We start from the raw sequence: 22,574 nt of genomic DNA on the forward strand, positions 1-22,574 counted from the left end.
GACATAACTAACTGAAGCAGTTGTCAAGGGTTTGATGGAGGAGGTGAGACTTATTATGCAAGCAGGTAAACTATGCTACTATAAGTTGGAGGCAAGAAATGTGCTGACAACTTCTGGGGAGTGACAGCAAAATCTGCTTGCCTGGGAAATAGCATATGAATATATGCTGTTCTCTGATAGCAATGATAAAAGTTAAAGAAGTAATATAGAACTCAATTATGATTGGTCTTGAAAGGCAAGCAAGAGAGTTTTATGCAAAAGGGAAGTTAATTTGTTTTTAATTTTTTAATGTTTATTTTTTTTAACATTTATTCATTTTTGAAAGGCAGAGAGAGACAGAACGTGAATGGGGGAGGGGCAGAGAGAAAGGGAAACACCGAAACAGAAGCAGGCTCCAGGCTCTGAGCTCTCAGCACAGAGCCCAACGCGGGGCTGGAACTCACGGACCGCGAGATCATGACCTGAGCCGAAGTCGGCCACTTAACCGAATGAGCCACCCAGGCACCCCAATGGTTATTCATTTTTGAGAGAGAGAGAGAGAGAGAGAGAGAGAGAGAGAGAGAGAGATAGGCTGAGTGGGAGAGGGGCAGAGAGCAAAGAAGACACAGAATTCAAAGTAGGCTACAGGCTCCTAGCTGCCAGGACAGATCCCGACTCGGGGCTCAAACCCACAAACCATGAGATCATGACCTGAGCCAAAGTCAGATGCTTAATCAACTGAGCCACTCTGGCACCCTGGGAAGTTAATTTTAACTCACCTAATCTCTGCAAAGTAGGATACAGAGTATTTCTAGATATCCTATCCCCAAGTCTCCTCATATGCAATGGTTTCAATAGAATAACTATCAAATACATTAGTTACAGCATAACTGTTTATATTTAAAACAGTTATTTGTCTTTGTTAAGAGGCAAACTTGGAGATTTTCCCTACAATAAATCCTAGAATCTTTGTTTTTATTTACTAGTCGGGGATTCCAAATTACTAATGTATAAACCTTAACACTGAGTTTCTCAGTATGAGTGCATCATTGACTTTTAAAAATTAATTAATTAATTTTTGAGAGAGAATGAGCAAGTGAGAGAGACAGAGACAGTGGGGAACGGGCAGAGAGATAGGGGAACAGAAGATGTGAAGTAGGCTCTGGGCTGACAGCAGAGAGCCTGACGCGAGGCTCTAACTCATGAACAGTGAGACCATGGGCTGAGCGCAAATCTGATGCTTAACTGACTGAGCCACCCAGGAGCCCCTCATTGACTTGTTTAGAACAAAAGCAACATAGTTATCTATGTCAAGTGAAATTTCCTGTAAATTCCCCTCAATTTGTATTCTTCAAGCGTTTTGAACATTCAAAAAATTTTTACGTTTCTCTCTCAGTAACCCCACTTCCCAGGTACACGCATGTACACACACACACACACACACACACACACACACACACACACACACACTACCTGGTTGACTTGGAATAGCAATTACTATAATAAACTATATAATTTAGAATATACTAGCTATCCAATATGTTAGATAACCAAAATGTGTTACTTCTCTCCCTTTCATAATTTTTAACTTCGGAACATTTTGGGTTTTGTAACTACCTCAATCTGAAAGTGGATCCTTATGTGAAGGAAATAAAATTTAAAGCAATATTCCTATCTGTTGGTTTTTGTTATTAGACTCTGGGTAGAGAAGCAGCTTTGGGAAGAAAAAGATCAGTGGGTTAAAAAAAAAAAGGACAATTTTGGATAAAAACTGAAATTTGATAGAAGGAGAGCATATAACATTGTGGAAAGTGCCTATACTATGTTCAGCAGTATTTTGTGAATGAGAATATAATTCTTGGGTCCAAGCAGGGCTTTCTATTAAGAGATTTTAGTAACATTGATTCCTCCTTGCACTCTTTTACCATGAATAATACAGAAAATGGGCTTTATCCTGAAGCACTTGAATTTAAATTTTACAAAAAGGCATAAACATTTTTAGTTTTCGTATGAACAAAAACAGTGTCCTCAGAAAAATGACACTATAACAGCATGCTTATTTCTGCAAAAATTAAGAGAGATTTTACTTTAACAGAAAATGACTTAGTAAATATTTTTTAAATTTTCATATACTTGAATATGAAGTTGCATATCCAGATAAAATGAAAGGAGTTAACAGATATAAATTCTAATAATACTTTTAGCAAAACACAGTGTTACTGAGTGAACAGCTGCCCTTGGCAGTACATATCGCATTTTCCAAATGTTATCAATTTGCCTCAAGACCATTCCCGTTAGGTAACTTTTTTTAAACAAAAGATCAAGAATAAATTAAGGTATTAGACAGCATATAATCTTCTCATAATTAATGAAGTGCATCTGAATTTAATACTAATGACGTCATTCATCCTACTGTCTATGTGTAAACTTTTTTTATCATACGATAGTAACTATCTCCAATTAGATAATCATGATGATAATATAATAATAAGGCGCCTTTTCCCCCATATAATTTGCTTACCTATGATTACATATTTTGACCCAGATTCTTACAACAATGTAACCATAGCAGTGGCTTAAAAGATATAAAAATATGTGTAATTAGTATGCTAAGCATATTTAAACTTCTTATGATAAACTAATTGGTAATTTAAAATGTTTTACAGTGGAGGATAGAATGTAAGTTTAAAAATATTTAAATGTTAACACAAAAATACAGTGTTTAATTAAGATGTATTTTTAATATATTAGTGTAGAAACCTTTTAAATAAGCACGCCAGATTTAAAATGTAATTTAAATTAATATTTTAGGAAAAAAAGGGTCAAGGTTAAACTGTTTATCCTCCTTAAAAAGTTTATAATGTCTTTTGTGTCTCTACTTACAAAAAGAAATCTCAATGAAACTTGGATATTAAAACCTCCCAGGAAACCAACAATAAAAGCTGCTAAGAATTTCACAAGTTTTTTTTTCCTTAGGTGTTAATTAAATGATCATTTAACACTGCAATGTAAACACAACATTTTCATCTCCTGACAGCACAGCCTATTATAAATCCGGGGTAATAAAAGTCTTGGTGTTAACGCTCTGAACCAAGTTCCCACCACACTCTAAGACGCCTTGTCGTGTCTAAGGTTAAGCATCTAGACACAAAACAAAGCTTGCGCCTACTCGACTTCCAGTCCAATTTTCCCATCGCCCAGTGACCTAGGTAACACTTTGAGCAATAAAGAATAAATTTAATTTCTCCAGCATTTTGTGAGGATTAGGAACAATTGTTGGCTTGCAATGACTTTTTATCCTTGGATTCTTTTTCCTCCGGAGCATTCCTCCGGTCCTAAAAGAGAATTCTGATGGTTTAAGACATAGAACAAACAGAACTTTAAATTAGGCTTTTTTCAATCAATTGGAACTGTTGGAGGGGAAGCAATCAACCTTTCTCTGTGCTGTTCTCAGCTATTCACATACTTCAAGCTTTAATCTTTCACTAGTAGAAGAAACCTATCATGACGGGGCAAAGCTATCTTTTCCCATTCTGTTTCCAGACGTATTTATTTCTCTTTTCTTTAAGACCTTTTTTTAAACACTTAAATCAAGTTGCCATACTTAGCTGTACACATTCATTTGGGGGAGATTTCAAGAGGCACAGATGTTCCCTTAATAATATTTCACACAGCCATGCCGTACCCTACACCATGGGTATCGCACCAACAGGCCTTTTTACTTTTCATTGCTTCCCTCTCTAGAATTTAGTTTTTCAGAGAAAAAAAGAAAGAAAAACTCCTGCCTGAAGTTTCTTACATCAATCACAATTTATCAAACATTTATCACAATTTTTCAACTTTTTACGAAGAATTCAGTGACCGCGATTACCTTGCCTATGGGTAACAGGTAACAAAAAGAGGACATACACATGGTCCCTCTGCCTGCAAAGCTTATGTGCATATGAAAAGTATTGGAGTTATAATAACAACAGAACAAAACAAAAATAGCTTCGGGCTGAGATCTATTTCATTATCAAATATTGTTTAAATCCAAAGTGCTAAACGATTTGCAATTTGCACTGCATTTTGACATATGTTTAATCTAAAAATGCGCTTACAATCACATATGCAGTTTATGTAAAGATGACAGAATGTTCCACAGATCACATCATATTTGCATATTACAAGATCAATGGGTTAATTATCTTATACGGTTTTAAAGATTGAAATTTTAATTAGCAATAAAAATGTTCTTTAGCAACATATGCAATCTTCTGAATAACTTTCACAATAGTTCACCTATAGTTTGAAGAGTTAACGCAGCATTTTCAAACTAATTCATATTTTTCCTTTATTTATTTAGGAAAAACACATCATTAAGACAACAACCCAAATATGCAGGCGTAACACAGCTTCTAAGTCACAGTCTCTGTTTCTACAGCTAATTCATCTTATATAGGAATTTTAAAACTACATGAATCATCAACTGGGATAGGGTAAGAGATCTCATTAAGAACATTCTGGCCTTAATGCATCTTGTGTGGCCAAGTAAGGAGAAATAAAACGATGCATATTTTATGTTAATTTTTAGTGATGAAAAAAAATAATGTGGCTATGCTTATGTCTGTGTTATTACACCGAGAAAAATTGCAAGACAGAGGTGAAACAGAACAAGGAGATTTTCTGACTGTAGGCAGGTTGCAAAGACATCTGTGTGACTATTTTTTTTTTTTCATCCTATTTTGCAAGGACGAGACAATAATCATGTAATACAATTTCTACCATACTGGAAAGTTGGTCATGTTCTTTTTTTTTTAATAATTTTTTTTAAGTTTTATTTATTTATTTATTTATTTATTTATTTATTTTGAGAGGGAGAGAGACAGCATGAGCAGGAGGAGGGGTAGAGAGAGGGAGGGAAAGAATCTCAAGCAGGCTCTGCATTGTCAGTGCAGAACCCAACGCAGGGCTCGAACCCATGAAAACATGAGATCATGACCTGAGCCGAAACTGAGAGTCAGACACTTAACTGACTGAGCCACCCAGGCGCCCTCCAATGTTCTTCTGAATACAGAATCTATAATGTGACTGGAAATATCCCCAGGAGGAAAATATGATCATTCCCATTTTACAGATAAGGAAACTTGACTCCAGGGTGTCACCTGATTTCCAAAGATAGCAGAGCTGAGTAGGTTTTAAACACTAGTGTTATATGCCCCTTCTCTTATGCTATAAGTTAATTGATTTCAGGGTCTTAAAACATATGTCAATAAACTAAAATTAGCTAAATAGAACCAGAATCCTATGGACACTTATTCTTGGAATTATTTATGTAAACTTCAGTCACCAAACAGTGGCAATTTCATAATTTGTCACCAAATTTTAGAATATTCCCTGATAATGTGTATTGAAAAATGTCTTTTTCACATGAAAAACATACACTTAAATTCATGTTTCAACAAACACAATCCCTTTTGATGAACTAAGTTTTAATTTACGTATTACAGGTCAGATATTAACCATGGTGGAGGCCCACATATACCACCTATTACCTGGGGCCACAGTGTTACCCTGGTTTCTCTCCCCAGTATCTACAACAGTATCTCCAAATTCAAGTTGCCCTACTGTGAGTACTTCTTGGTGCAGATAAAAACATTTGCATTTGGGAAAGCAACTATTTAAACAAGTACACTTGAACAGAAAAGATTCTTCTAGTTGATGCAATTAATTACGCTGTAGACTTCACATTCAGAGTATATTCTGTGGGTTAGCAACAACAGAAACCTACTAATTTCTGACTTTCTTAAGCAACAGCTTTTACTTGTAATCTCTTTGAAATAAAACTATCAACGTGAGGCGTGGGCATGGCAAAAATCTCAAGTACAATGTTAATCCTCACTACATTTATAACTTCTAAATAATAGGATTACATACTGATTTTAATTTTTGTTAATGTTTATTTTATTTTTGAGACAGAGAGAGACAGAGAGTGAGCAGGGGAGGGGCAGAGAGAGAGAGGGAGACACAGAATCTGAAACAGGCTCCAGGCACTGAGCTGTCAGCACAGAGCCCAATGCAGGGCTCGAACTCGTCAACCATGAGATCATGACCTGAGCCGAAGTCAGACTCTCAACCGACTGAGCTACCCGGGCACCCCCAATTACGTGTTGATTTTAAATCAAAATCAAAAGTAAGTCCTACTCCATGGCTTGCCTCTTTTCTTCATGTCAAGTGGTAATGGCTATTCTGAAGTGTGTTCAGATACCCGTGTATCAAGTCTTTTGTCTATCTACCTTAGGTTACATAATTAGTAATCTATTTTTTTATTTTTATTTTATTTTGAGAGAGAGAGCGTGCGCACTAGCAGGGGAGGGGCAGACAGAGAGAATCTTAAGCATTGAGCCCTGACACAGGGTTTGAACTCATGACCATGAGATCATGACCTGAGCCAAAATCAAGATACAAATGCTCAAACACCTGAGCCACCCAGGTGCCCCAATAGTAATTTTTTTTTAATTTTTTAAATGAAATGTTCCTTGTAGATCTCTATTCTCTAAGTGACAAGAGCAGAGTCCCTTGGGTGCAATAATGATAGGTCATTAATAAGTTACTGAATAAATAATAAGGGACTTGGTGTTTTAACCACTGACAGTTCTAAGTTTTATCTCACTTATTGGTTCTTAGTTTTCAAAGATCAAGAGTCAACCCGCTCCCCTTCACAAAGTATGAGCATGAGCAATACAAATAGTGTATCTTTGCACCAAATGGTAAGGCAGACACACCACACCCGAGGAACTTTTATCGTCTGGACACGAAGCCCTTCGGCAGCCTGGGCAATGGAGAGCAGCGGTAGCCATCATGGCAGCTCACTAGATGAGTAATGATGTGGGTCTGGCTGGACGACGGTAACCGTAGCAACTGCAACCTGCAATTCCTGCACAACCACTGTGGGATTTATTGTGGCAGGGGCCAAACAGGCCAAGAGTGAAAGGGAGCAGGAAACTATGGCACCTGACACCTCGAGGAGCCCACACTTTAATCAGAGCCGGCAGGAATTAATTCAAGAGGAATTTTGATACAAGCTCCGCTGTGGCGCTCTTGTTTTTATCCTTGAATACAAGAATCCTATGAGATTAAATTATATAGTTTTATAGAAATGCGGTATTATATTAAATTAACGGATATTTTGCTTATGTGAAAAATGGGTTATTTTTATTTTACTGTGTCTACCCAAACCCTCCAATGTTTAGAAGACCTAAGGGGACTAAACATTTAATTAGCCAAGTTACCCTTTAAATTTAATTTGGCTCTCTATTATTCATAATGCCTTCCCAGCATTACTGTTTGCTCATTCACGTTACAGACCCTGAACCCGACGGAGATTTAACTCAATACATCAAACACTTACTGAGAGGTTTCTAAAGGTCAAGCCTCATACTAGACCCTGGGGACATAAAAAAACAAAACAAAACAAAACATGTTTTTGTAATAAATGTATATCAGCATTTATATGCATAATCACAGAAAAAGTAAACTAGGTTAATAATAACTGACAAGTTTACTAGTGATTATGTCTGGATGGCAAGGTAATGAATAATTTCTATTTCCTCTTTTCTATTTTCTGAATTGCCCAAACCTTTCTAATATGAGGGTATGTTACTCTTACAACTACTCAAAAACAAAAACAAATGGTAAAGGTCCTTCTGTGGGTCAAGAAGAAAGGAAAATAAAGATAGCTTCACTGTATATGCATTGTACTTCGCAAATTAATTTTTACCTTAATAAAACAAAAATTAAGTTTTCTTCTAAACAAAAGCCCTGATTATTATTATCAAAAACATTTTGAGCCTCTGAGATCCTATCTGACAGTAAATGAACTGTGACCTGACCAACCAAATTAAGCGGTCAAAATCTATTTGTCTCAGGTAAGTAGTCATTAGGCCATAAAAAAGTCCTTGAGTTTAAAAATACTATTTATAATGTTAGATAATTTAGAGGCTCCAAAGCTCATTGGGGAATAATAAATGCTACTTGTGAACCAGAAATAAAAAGGTCTTATTCAAAGAAGTAGAGAAAATGAATCACTGGGACTTATGTATTTAATTTCATTTGTTAGTTTTGTTTTGTTTCAGTAGATACAAGTGAAAAATGAGTTTCTGCCATGTGCCTTGGATACTTAAGTTTATGTTAGAAGTCTGGGTAAATATAATAATACTCAAAGAAATAAACTGAAAACCACAAAACAAATATTTATAACCAAATGCTCGACCGCAGTACTACCAATGAAATTCCTTTCTAATGAGCCTGGATTAGTAGTTGAAAACTCAAGTTGAAAAGTGTGAATCACTCACTGGTAAATCACTTTTAAGGTTACATTTATCAGGAAGTTTTGTATATGCTACTCATATATATAAATGCCACTCATAAATTTCAATCAATCACGATCGCCCATTTCAAAAGTGACTAAAAATCTCAGTTAATCAGCTCCAGATTGCTCCAAAAATAATTTTCTCCACTCTTAAATTGATAGTAAAGAGGCGACACCAGTTTGGGGGGAGAAGCAAGAGGCTAGAATGGCGTATCTACGCAAGTTAAGGAAACTATATGCTGTCTCTTTTAACCTCCAACCTAGGGCCCTTTACTTTCCCTTTACTTACACTTTCCATCTGTCAACAAGTGCTTGTAATTTTATTACACTGTCCTGTAGTTTATGCAGAGTTGGTATTATTTTACAGAGTTCTGTTAATGGACTGGATAAATGGTAATGCTATTTAAACTAGTCTCCTGCTCCAACAAACACAGCTGCAACTGTACTACTATTTCTGAGCAAACATCTTGACTTGAACATGTAGTGCTCTCTCAACCCGTCCAAAGAGAAATTGGAGCAGACAGCAAAGGAAAAGCATATTTGGCCGCTAGCAGCAACCAACCGTGTCGAATCATAATTCATATACAGCGTACCCTCTTTTTCTTTTATATTGCATTTAGAGTCCAAAAAAAGCATGTGTGCTTCTTCACCTGGCATCTCATTTTCCGCCAAGAGTCAAATGGTGATTTTTCATTACAAAAGTGCAAAGAAAATCTGCATAATGTCCAGTACATCAGACTAGCTTAAATCCTAATGATAAAAATCAGACGTGAGTAGAGTGAACTACACATTAAACTAGTGAACTTCTTCATTAGTTATATACTGGGATAAAAAAGCATTAAATAAAAGTATTAAATAACAAATACAGTAAGTGAGAAAAAGAAATGGAGATACTAATTAGAATGATGCAACAACTTAAAGAGAGAATAAATTATAAATGTGTTTCCTTCATGAATTCTAGATGTGTAGGTCTCTACCACATTATATAGTAGGGCAATTATGGATTGCTTAATATGTATATGCAAAGACCAGGCTAATACCTTCCCTGTCCCAACATATACTCTCTGCTATTAGTCAGAAACCCTGTATCCTTTGTTCTGTCACTGATCCTTCTTGTGAAAGATTCATTTTTCAATGAATGTTTTAAAGGAGATTTTTGTCTGTCGATCTGGGCACATTTTTCCATCTGTTGGAACATTTGTTTCGGGTGAACTACTAGGCACCTGTATTACATGAAGAAACTCTGAGCTTGAATCCTTCCCTCTTGGAAATTACACTGGCCAGGCAGTCAGACTCACAAGCTTTTGGTTCTTTATTTATTAAAGATATTTAATGCTGGTTGTTTACTCCAATTAATGATTACCATCATAAAAAAAAAGTGGTCACATGTAGCTTATAACTTACCCTCTCAAGAGAAATACCATTGGTAACAATCCACTATATCGAATTCGGGTGGGACAAATAGTACCTTCATTCAAAGGAAGATTCCCGGTGTGAGGGTGAAGAAAAAAATTACACCACTGTTTCTACGTGTATTTAGTGTTTATGTCAGTCGGTAAATCCCAACGAATATTAAGCATTATGCCATCAATCTCTAATTTCAGGAACATCAAAGCATTCAAGCCCCTCTTGCAACTAATCCTAAGAAATAAAGTTTTATCTCCCCAAACTTCCCAGAAGAAATCATTTGAGCCGAACAGGTACATCACAACTCTGAGCTGTATTTTCTAGCTGTCCATTTTCTCATATTTTTACATGCTTTTAATTAACTAAAAAATACTGCCTCAGAGTTTTATGGGTTCTGTTTCTTTAATTTTACTTCTTCAGGATTTCAGGTCTCTTTTCACACAGCAGCTTCCTAAAGTCATAAGGTCATAACAAAATATAAGAGAAAAATACATTGGTCCACTATGTGATATTGTCTAAGACAGAAAACTGTTCCACGGAATAGAATTTACTAATAGAAGACTCTGCGCTGGATTAAACTACCTGAAGCCTCCTAAGAAAAGTAAACCAAGTACTTCCAGACTAAAATTCAAACATTCTTGTTTCTCTGAGGTAGTGTTGAAGTTAATTTTCCCCTCTTTCGCTTAATATTTTAAATCGTAGATGACAGTCATTCATTTAAATTATATTTTCACAGCTACATAGAAAATGGAAAATTTCCTAGACTGGTGTGAATTGCTTTTGCATGGGCACTATTAGCAAAGTGGTGGTTTCATATCCCTCATCGTATACCAGAAGTCCATTCTCCAGTCTCCTCCATCACCAAAGCTAAACGCAGAAAGCAGAATCACAACTAAAACCCTCTCTGTGGCCCTTCTTAGAAACTAAGCACAAATATTTCTACATCAGTATCAACTTAGCATCTTTACAATGTTCAATATTCTATCTCCTTGGTCAAACTAGTCCATAAAGAATTCTTATTTAAAAGTCTATTTTCAAGTTTCTTTGAAAAATTTTTTTTCCTTTTTTTTAAATTTACTTAAATGGAGCTAATTAGCTGGCAGGGAACCCAAGGAAAAGGAGAAATCCTGCCAGGCGACTTTGGCTGTCCTCAGAGGACCAGTACCAGGGAAGTGAGACTCTAGAGGGGAGATGCAGTGTGTTCGTTTGGCTGCACATCTGCCCACTGAGCCAGCTCTCTCTGTAGTGAGCTAAGGCACCAGGAGGACTGAACAGAGACCGTGGCCACAGTGCAGGGAGGGCTCGAGGGCAGTGTTGCTAGACTTCCTACTTGTAGAATTGATAACAACACTATTGAACTCATAGGCTACGACAAAGCCAAGTTCGGAAAAAAGGAATCCGCTCACTTCCCCCCACAAACAGGAACCTACGGGACGTCCCCTACCATCCAGGTGGAAGGCGTGCCGAAGAATTTCTTCTATATATCCCCAATTTCTTTCATGACATCCATGAACATCAATAATCATCGTTATTTGTTTTTCCAACAATTTGTTGCTTATCTCCCATCTGCACAAAGTCACTCATATGGCTGAAAATCTAATTTTAAAAGCTTTCAAAAATGTGTTTTCACTATTACTTATTAGGTCAGTGTACAAGCATTCCAAGGAGGAAAACCTGATTCTGCCTAAAACTCACATTATGTTCTTTCCAAAGGAGCACTTCCGTTAACAGTCTATGACATATTTGTGAGGAAACGTTTACGGTCATTCCTATTGCAGAGTTTGGAATTCTGGCCTTAAAAGGAACATTTAAGAGGAAATTTACAGCCCTCTTTAAATACCTTATAATAATATTTCCAGACTAATAAACACGACTCCAGCACAGAAACAATGTCGAGAAAGCTGACATTAAGAACCCTAACTTTATAACAAAACACCGCCAACTTCCTCTTCAGAGGAAGTATAGTGGCAAATTTTCCCTTCAGAACTTAATCAAAAGTTTCCATAAAAAAGTAAGGTAAATCTCCTCCTCACCACATAACCAAAAAGGAAAACTACAATTACAGTGACACATACATGAACCACTAAATGCTAACCAAATAGAACAACAGGAACCACTGGGAAACCAATCATAAACTTCCATAAGAAGAAAAAACAAGCAAGCTTTTAATCCATTAATCTATCAGTGAATAGATTCCAGGAAAGCACAAGGAAACAGATCCAAAATACATTTATTAAAATACAAGGTACTACCCAAAGCAACAATAACTATTTCTGTCTACTTACAGCCTGTAGAGCTTCGAAGTCCCAAGAAACAGCAACTCAGGAAACAGCTGAAGGTGATTTCTGTTCAAACGCCTTTTGAGAAAAACAAAAACAAAGCGTATGTTACACAGAAAATACCCAACAATGAGTCTGTGATTTGGTAGTGTCGTGCCTCATCCTGTATTTCAGGAAAGGAAGAAATGACATTCAAAAGAATTCAAGCATTGCAAATCAAAAGTTGGTTACACCTTTTGTTACCTGACTCTTTAAAGCAATTTTCCATTATGCTTACTCAGATGATTACCGGCACCTAAACCCTAACCTCACATCCTGTGCAACATCAGTCATCCAGAATATACACAACGAGAAAGGATTTCTTGCCTAGGACTCTGCTGTCTAGGTTAGGTGAATGCGAGATACAATGCAAACACCACAGTAAACGGTGCCCTAAGATAATTCATGCACTGTCCCAGATGACCTAAATTTTTAGCCAAGGCATTGTGGGGAAATGGAAATTTCAATTTTGTTAGCATTTTGTTTAGCTGTGGGGAAAAAAAAATGTGAGGAAATGTCAGCATGATTTGTCCCTATGGGCGAAAGCAGAAGAAAACGGCCAAGTCCAAACCTAAATCCACAGTTCTTGACCCTTAACTGAAAATAAGGCTGAAACAGAACTAATAGTAGTGGCTAAAAATGTTTAGATCGTGCTTTTTTACATGTTTACCTGATATGAATGTAACTTTAGAGTTTAGAAAAAAATTTGACTGCAACTCTAACTCAATTAAGCCCTGATGCTATGTAACTAAGTTCTTCTGGACTGTGCACACTTCCTGAAGGCTAGGTAGATCCTGATGCTGATGTACTAAGATCTCAATCCCATTCATCTCACGTGGACACGTTAATGTTTCAGTAAAAATAAATGTTCACATCTCTGCTTTTCCCAAATTTATTTAAAAAAAATTTTTTTAAATGTTTATTTATTTTTGAGAGAAGGAGAGACAGAGCATGAGCAGAGGAGGGGGCAGAGAGAGAGGGAGACACAGAATCCAAAGCAGGCTCCAAGCTCTGAGCTGTCAGCACAGGGCCTAATGCGGGGCTCGAACTCACAAACCATGAGGTCATGACCTGAGCCAAAGTCGGACACTCAACTGACTGAGCCACCCAGGCGCTCCTGCTTTTCCCAAATTTAAATTACATGAAAGCTGATGCAAAATGTACATTTAAATGATTTACAAGTTGCAAAAAAAAAAAAAGATTTATAAATTTCTATTGCCCTACAGGAGAGTAAGGAGGTCCAGAAAACTAACGACACTTTGAAGAAACTTGAGTATTAAATATAAATGTCAAAAGGACAGGAAAAGAAAGCATGCCAATCTTGACTTATTTATTTTTTTATTTATTTACCTATTTATCTACCTATCAATCTTGACATATTTAAATGGCCATCTGGTAGCAGCAAAATTATATTTAATCTCCAGAGGGCAGAACTGGCACTAGTGAATGCATTTCTTAAGAGAGTATATTATAGGGGCGCCTGGGTGGCTTAGTTGGTTAAGCGTCCGACTTCGGCTCAGGTCACGATCTCATGGTATGTGAGTTCGAGCCCCGCGTCGGGCTCTGCACTGACTGCTCAGAGCCTGGAGCCTGTTTCAGATTCTGTGTCTCCCTCTCTCTCTGACCCTCCCCCGTTCATGCTCTGCCTCTCTCTGTCTCAAAAATAAATAAATGTTAAAAAAAAAAGAGAGGGGGCGCCTGGGTGGCGCAGTCGGTTAGGCGTCCGACTTCAGCCAGGTCACGATCTCGCGGTCCGTGAGTTCGAGCCCCGCGTCGGGCTCTGGGCTGATGGCTCAGAGCCTGGAGCCTGTTTCCGATTCTGTGTCTCCCTCTCTCTCTGCCCCTCCCCCGTTCATGCTCTGTCTCTCTCTGTCCCCAAAATAAATAAACGTTGAAAAAAAAAAAAAAAAAAAAGAGAGTATATTATAAGGAAGACCTTTCTAAGAATTAGTGAATTTCCAAGAATTAGAAGAAATGGAATGATCTGCCTTGAGAAACTCAACTTCTGATTCCACTTTCATCCAAGCAGAGGCAGTGTGTATTTTTTTCTTTTTCCGGCAAAGGACGTAATCAAAAGAACTCCCGCATTAGGTGAAAAATTATACCAGCTGAACTTCAGAACTTCTTCAAACTCCAAAATGCCATGAGGTAATGATGAAGACTGTAACTTTTGTTACATAAACTCACATTAGGAAGAAGCTGATTATCTACAGAAACATTCTAGGCTCTTAATAAAACGCACACTTGTAAAAAAGTATGCCAAGACGATTAGGGGGAAAATGGTAAAATTAGTGGTGAAAGGGTGGAATTTCTTTCCACTTATGCTAATTTTTATAAATAAAGCATATAACAAGGTTAAATTTAAAGTGAAACCAAAAGCTTTTACTTATTTATTTTTGTCTGCTGGGAATGGAGAAAGGAAGGAGTATTTCTGAGGGAGGATGACTTCCAGAGTCTACTATTATACAATTTTCATAAAATAAAACTTAACTATGACCTTGTTATATTTTTCTCTCAAGAAACAGACAACAAATATTCACAATAGTGGCAATTAGAATTTTTCTAGGGAAGCGACCGCTCTTGGAAAGACTCCCATTATTCAAGGAGACAATCTCCATTTCTAAAATGGCAGAGATGGGCTATAGCAATCTCATCCAAACCACTGGACTAATAAACATCCTCCAGGATTCACCGGCCATAACCAGTATGCTCCTTCAAGCCTCCGGTCCCTGCAAAGCCCCAGCTGTTTGGAGAGCTTTCCCTATTCTGAGGGTACTTTCTTACAACTTCTGTGAAGCTTCCCTGATCCCCCTACAGAGAGGTAGTTCCTCCCTTGTCTGTGTCCCCATACCCTCATGGCATTTAATAAATAAGAGTCCTTGACGTTGTATTTCATCACATACTGGTCTGTTTCCCAGTAGGCTGTAAGCTCTTCGAGTACAAAGACCACATCTTTGTATTCTTTCCCTTCCTCTCTGGCACTCAGTGGATTTTTAGGAAATGCTAAATGAGAACACACTTGTCTTCTTGCATTTTGATATACTTCAGCGACGCTCTAGCATATGCATTTTATATTCGGCCAACTATTCCCCTGGGATGCTTCCTGAGGATCCTGTCTTAGTTTTTATGCCACTTTCCAACTAACCAAAGCCCCACCACCAACCTTGCTTTCATGTGCCCTATAAAGCAATTATGTCCTTCCCCTCCCATCAACCTCTCTCCCACTGCCATACTCAACATCATCTAGAAGTTAGAAGGAATTTGATATGTTTAAATAATATCAGATATTGTGAGAAAGAAGATATTTCAGATTGGGTGTAGGCAGTGTCTTTTTTTTTTTTTAATGTTTATTTATTTTGAGACATAGAGAGCCAGAGCCAGAGAGAGAGAGAGAGAGAGAGAGAGAGAGAGAAGGGCAGAGAAAGAGAGAGAGAATCCCAAGCAGGATCGGAAATGTCAGCATTGATTCCACAATGCAGGGTGTGATCTCATCAATTTTGAGACAACGACCTGAGCTGAAATCACATCAGACACTTAACTAACTGAGCAATCCAGGCACTCAAAGTAGTGTCTTTTTCTTTTTCTTAATTATTACTTTCATATCCCCAGCCATTCCTAATTCACTCCAAAAGCGATAGCTAACATAAGCATAACTAAGCTTACTACATGATGATCACTGTTCTGAGAGGTTTACATGAATTATCTCCTTCGTTTTTCAGAACAACCCCAACAGTAGATACTATGGTTACTGTTGTTCTGGAGAAGGGTACACAGCTCATAGAAAGTGGAGCTAAAACCTGAATTCAGGTAGGGTGATTCCAGAACATATCATCTGAAACATTTCTCTCAAAGAGACACAGTCTAAATATTTCTAAACATTAATTAAAAATAATGTAATACTGAATTGGGGCGCCTGGGTGGCGTAGTCGGTTAGGCGTCCGACTTCAGCCAGGTCACGATCTCGCAGTCCGTGAGTTCGAGCCCCGCGTCAGGCTCTGGGCTGATGGCTCAGAGCCTGGAGCCTGTTTCCGATTCTGTGTCTCCCTCTCTCTCTGCCCCTCCCCCGTTCATGCTCTGTCTCTCTCTGTCCTAAAAATAAATAAACGTTGAAAAAAAAAAATAATGTAATACTGAAATTTCACTTCTCATCCATCTTTCCTTGGGAAAAACATAGCTTTATAGAGCCCATTTCTTTAATATCTATGAATGAAACAACTGAAAATAAGACATCATTAAAACAAAACAAAAAAAAATTCTATACTCAGCTCACTGAATTAAAGATCTGTTCAAAATGCCTAAGGTTGAGAGAAAAATGAAAATATGTATAGTTTTCTCTGAATCCAGGTAGTTTATCATCTTTTCATGAAAATTACTGTGAATGGTCTTAATATTGTCTAAATCAACCGTATGCATAAGACAAGGTAATATAGTAGAAAGGCAGATAATAAATGATGTGATAACATGCATAGAAAAACAGTATTATGCTTTTTCCCTCTAAAAGAATATCATCGGGCACCTGGGTGGCTCAGTCAGTTAAGCATCCAACTCTTGCTTTCGGCTCAAGTCACGATCTCGCAGTTTGTCAGTTCGACCCCCACGTCAGGCTCTGTGCTGACAGTGCAGATTCTGCTTGGGATTCTCTCTCTCTCCCTCTCTCTCTGCCCCACCCCCATTTGTGCTGTCTCTGTCTCTGTCAAAATAAACAAATAAACTTAAAAAAAAATAATAAAAGACTACCAGTACACTTTTTATTCCTGTTCTTTCTTGAATCAGTGCTAAGAATGAATGGAAATACAAACATTAAAATAAAAGGTGAAACTCTTTCAAAATACTCAATTAAAGGAAAAACTTGAAAGTGGGGATTTCCTGTAAAATGACCAGAAATTAACCCTTTAAAAGGATTTTTTTAAATCCAGAATTACTTTAAAGACCATTAAGGTGCACAACAATTTCTAAACAGGGCTGGAGTAGAACACAGAATACTTCTTAGCAGCTTGAAAAGGATACTGCCATAATGCTAATGCTAATGTAAATGAGTTAAAGAAGCTAAAATCTGATGGTCCCAGAACAGGAAAACAACATGTAGTGAATGAAATGTATCTCACAGAAGGATTTATGGGAGCCAGCATAAATTGGCTCCATTAAGCAGACCAGGTGGTCAATTACCTATTCAGAACAAGGACAATTGTGTTGAAGATTCATTATACCCAGCTCCTGTGCTACCAGCTAGATGGAATCTGCCCACAGGATCTCTGGGCTAATTGAGATTCTCGGGATGGTAATGCATGATTCCAGAAAGGTGTGCAAAATGCGTCTCAAAGACACTTTTCCTTAGGGCAAAGATGAGAGGGATCCCAGTAACTGCTTCCTCTGTGTTACTGCTAGTTTTGAGCGTGACCTTCAGTGGGGTGAATGATCTTTCTGTATCACACAAAACACCACTGGTCTCTGAAATGCTTATTCTTAACAACCTCAATTTGAAGGGCAGCCTGAGCATTATTGACAAACACTGCTTTAAATTATGATCTGTCAACTGTTTCTATGACTTGTCCATTGGTAAAAGTGACAGCCTCTTATTTTTTCAACTTTTACCAGTGAATATTTACAACCTCCATCCCAATTCAAAGTGTAAAATGAAAAGAATTTTACCAAAGCCAATGGAAAATATATGTCTCGTGTCTACCGGCTGTTGTAAATATAAGGTATTTAGCGATGTGCTTGGTCTAGAACAAGCATTCTATAAATGCTGCCTTAATAAGCTTATCATGTATAATCTCCTGTTTTTCGTACAAAAATGCCTTCTTTTCAGGTAAATTTCTACTCATTCTTAAAATGTTTTTATTCTAATGCTTTCTTTTCAGGTAAATTTCTACTTATTCTTAAAATGATTTTATTCTAACTTTTTTTTAAGGCAAAGATTTTAACATTTGTGTATTACTTCGATGGATAAATCAAACTTATGAGTAAAAATGTTGCTTCCACTTCATTCCCCGTACTTCTTGGCATTTCTTTATATATCCAGAGCAATGAGAAATACTCTGAAACAAAACTTGAAGGTATTTTTATACATTCTTTCCATCTCTTCTATTGCCATATGCCATAATAAGAAAACCAGAATAAAACCGGTAATAAAATGTGAATGTACAAAAGTCAAATTTATTATGTACACATTTTATTAGCTCAATAAAATAATGCCTAAACTGAGCTTTTGAAAAACAGGAGAAATGTTGAAAATCATGATAAGAGTTCCTTAAATACTAACCATGTGACAAGCGTTTTGTGAAACTATGTGTGCATTATTTTATTTAGACCATATACTGCCAGCATGCAAGATAATAATTATCTCTGTTCCAAAGACGAGGAAACTGAGGTTTTGAAAGATGAAGCAATCTGATCAATATCTCCCAGTGGAACTCAAACCAAAGGTTTCCCAGTTTTGCACAATAAGAGGATAACAGACAAATGAGAGTTACCCAAGGCGTGACTATTGCTCATTGAAAGGAAGAGTTTTCTGGTGTCACTCTTATCTAATGTTTCTGATTTTAAAAGGGGGTATAAGAGTTTGTGTCTGTTTAGAAAGCATAAACGACAGTATAACCAATGAGTGTTTGCTGCATTCTATAGAACAGGCAACAGAAAATAAAACTACAAAGTGCCTACGCAGAGGGGAGTCTGTGTTCTTTGCACCCTGCGCTCACTGCCAGAAGCTAGAAGAGCAGCACACACGTGAGGAGCTCCAGACCTACCCACCTGCATCCAAAGTGGATGAACACGGCAGACGACAGTCAAACATTTTTTTGTAAATGTTCTCTTAAAGTAATATTCCCATTACGTCAGTACCAAATCACCCCTATTGTTACCAAACTGTCATTCTGAAAGCATTTTCCCCAATATTCCCTCCAGTCCCACAGATATAAATTGCTCTGAAAAAAAAGGTAAGTGCAGTCTTTATGAAAGTCCACGCGGAAAAGTCTCTAATTGCATGCAAAGTTGTGAAATTCCATCTAGCGGGCATAATTCAAGCAGAAAGGGATCCAACAGGAATGAAAGACAGAATTCAATGTAAAATATCTGACATTCACTGCTTCCGCAAATACATTGTAACAGTGCAAACTAAACTACTCATTTCAGGGAGGTATAAAGGACACAGCATCCAGCAAACACTGTCACAAAGGATGAGCCCAAAACAGATGTGGGAAAAATAAACAGCCTTGCTGCTTCAGAATGTATAAAACGGTCCACAAAGAGCAAACAGGCCTTCTCACCACCCTTCAACTTCAAGGCTCATAAAAAATGTTGCATGAGAAACCCTTTTGGATGCATTCAATGTTCCGCTAAACTTTCAATAGTGCACATGCATTAAAGCCTCACATGATCAGTCGTATACATAAATGAAAATAGTCCAATATCGCTTATAAACAAGTGAGAATAATTCACATGGAACAGATATCACAGATAAAGTGATACACACTTGATCATCAATAGCATTTTTATCTCATGCAGGGCATATACTCAACCTCTGTTAGCAAGTTTGACATGTTCTTTGAAGACACACTTTATTTCCTAGGAAAATAACTGCCATGATTTTAAAGTTGGTAGTATAAAGAAGCCAGAGAACAATTCTTTTGAGATGAGCTTGCATTCTTTTCCAAGGCGATTAAAACTGTTGGCTTGCCCTACTTTAAGAAAAGCACTATGTTATGTGTTGCCTGTAAATTTGTAGGATTAGTCAGAAGAGGGATTCTCCACATTCTTGATGAACAGGGGATAAGTGGTGCTTCCTTCAGACCTGTTCCACAACATATTCTCTACTTGTACTCATGTGTAGAGACCTACAACGGAAATCCTAGAGCACCGTAATTCCTCAGCCTCACCCTGGCTGTCACGTGCTTAGGAATGGGGTGTGCACGTGGGAGAACTAATTCAGCACCACCTTAAATAAAATATTAATGTGTCCTTTAGGTATTCTCTCCTGAGTGTGCAGTGTTTGGTCAAATTTAGGTTCCATTGTAAAGGGATTTAGACTTGTCTAAATTAAAATGAATATCTTCTTTATATTGGCTGTATAGAAACTTGAAAATGTCTACGGGTACAGGTTTATTTTCCAGTATTCCCTGCATGGTTTCATTATAATACTTCAGGACTCATTTTTTAAGCAAAAACAAAACAAAACAAAAAACAAAAAAAAAAAAACAAAACAAAAAAAACAGCATATCAAATTACAAAGTTAGTAGGAAAAATATAATTTCAAATCCAATGATAGTAAAACTTGGAGAGTTTAAAGCAATACTTGTTTTAAATGAACACGTTCACGTTACTAGTATGAAAAGAAAAACAGTCCAAAACCTTGCCTTTATCATTCCTGCAATTTCCTTATTGCAAGGGTACAAGATGATTGTAAGTTAATGCAAAGCCTAATACTCCAAGATTTTCTATTGGTTTTCATTAACACAATCTAGGAATATCAGGCTTTTATTTTGCATATAAGCATTTCATTGCATTTAGGACTTCATGTCCTAACATTTTTTTTGACAACCCAAACAATATCAAAACTTTCTCATACTCTTGCTTTCCCATTAGGAAGGAACCTATAAATGCATAAATTTTCACTAGTGGAAACTGAAGTGGCCTTCTCCTTAAAAGGTCATAAAATAGAACTTTAATGACTGCAGTATAATCCCATAAACTAGAAGTGAACAACAGAATTTTATACCAGCCCACAAAAGTTTGGGGCCCCAATATGATTTTTTTGACCCTCAAAGACATGATGCACCAGCGAAGAATCACTTTGAATTAACAATTTTGCATGGAGACTATCGCAGATATACACAGGTATCTTCTGGGAATCATAAAAATGTATATGTCATACATGTTCCGATTCTTTCTTGTAGCTTATTTGTAGTTTGCTTTGCATTAATTAGTTTCCATTGAATTAACTAGTCACTTAACTACATTAGATTTTGGTCGAACACCTCAGCTAAACAAATAGGAGACCTCCTAATACAATCTACATGAGGCACATTTCTCACGGTTTCCTTCCATTCCCAGATAACAAGTACTACTGGCAACACAGAACATGGAAATCTGCCACTACACATGTGAGGTCTGAAAGTATGGGAGGAAACTGTCAAGACAGGAAGTAACGTGTGGTCATGGTGTGTAACCATGATTAAAACATACTCCTTTTATAGTGATTCATAACCACATTCTGATGATGATCATATTATCTGATGTTATTTTCCATACAACAGAAAGGAGGGAGGGAGGGCGTGTGGAAGGAGGAAGGTTTTTAATATCCACTTATTTCTTGACTTTTGACTGATATAACCTTGTATTTATTGATTCTTTGAAGTGCAAAACAACCTTTCTTTTTGTAGCTATAATGCTTGGATTCACAAATAATGACTTTCTCTATGCTAAAATCAAATTCACCCTAATAACATGACTGTTTCTTACAGATTAAGAGTTGTATTTCTAGAAGGGCACAGATCTTATCTCCTGTTTTCAGATTTGTCTTCTTTCTCTAGATCAAGTTAAAACTCTACCAACATAAAACAAAAAGGAAAAACTTGTAATTTTTAAATGTTCACAAGATAGCCTTTTGGAATTGTTTTAATTTTATCATTTTAAAATGAAAAAAGTTTAGAACCATATATGGCACACAAATAAAATTAATATTTTTATTTTTTGTTCTTCACACAAAAAAATGAAAATTAAGCTACTGTGAATACTATATGAATGGCATTTATAACATAAACCTGCATTTATAACTTTTTCTTATTTAGAATTTGAATGGAAAAATTCACATCTAAATTGCTAAAAACAATATAAGTTCACACAACATATAATTAGTTAAAAGTTAATTCATTGATGTACTTCCAGTTTCTTACAATGTTTCTTGAAACTTCATAGGGGAAAAAAGGCAGTTTTTGAGATGTTGTCACCACCTACTAAAATAAGAATATATCCCATCGGCCATAGTAACTTATTTATGGACCCCTCTGGTTAGCTTTTTTTTATTTGTATTTTTTTAAATAATATACTGAACAAAATCTATAATAGTTTATTTCATGATAACTTGAATGCATTCTTCGGCAAAATCTCCTTGCCATTTAATGTATTTAAAAAAATAAATATTTGAAAAGTGTATCCACAATGTTCCTAAGAAATGGTTTTGAATTCCAGAGTCCCAAGGAGATGAATTGGCTGTCAGATAGCAATGTGCTTCCATCAGAAGGACTTGGCAGTTGTAAACAAAAGGAATTTTCTCAGCTTTTCCTCACAAATATGAAATATTTGCTCTCCGCCAACAGCTGGGGTGATTTAAAGAAGTCCTGCATATATATTAGTTTCATTCAAAATTACAAATCTTCCTCCCACTCTGAAACATCTGACTGCATCTTAGTGGAATAGAAAATTGTTCTGAGATGAAGTGACATTCTCAGGGGAAGTAAAAGCGAAAAGCTAGTACCTACTTACAACTCTAAACAAATTTCAGATCATAAGGCATCTGGTTAATA

At 36.7% G+C, this 22,574-nt stretch overlaps 1 protein-coding gene across 14 annotated transcripts in view; it reads right to left on the minus strand.

The window, feature by feature from the left end:
• The window catches only part of SLIT2 (slit guidance ligand 2), a 374,605-nt gene that overhangs the window by 346,038 nt on the left and 5,993 nt on the right, over nt 1–22,574 (minus strand). For all 14 annotated transcript variants that reach the window (XM_043553720.1, XM_043553678.1, XM_043553701.1 and 11 more), the window contains exon 4: nt 12,022–12,093. In XM_043553720.1, coding sequence (XP_043409655.1) covers nt 12,022–12,093 — 72 coding nt within the window. The remainder of the gene's footprint in view (nt 1–12,021; nt 12,094–22,574) is intronic.

This window comes from Prionailurus bengalensis, chromosome B1 (assembly GCF_016509475.1).
Source record: "Prionailurus bengalensis isolate Pbe53 chromosome B1, Fcat_Pben_1.1_paternal_pri, whole genome shotgun sequence".
In the NCBI taxonomy this organism is placed as follows: domain Eukaryota; kingdom Metazoa; phylum Chordata; class Mammalia; order Carnivora; family Felidae; genus Prionailurus; species Prionailurus bengalensis.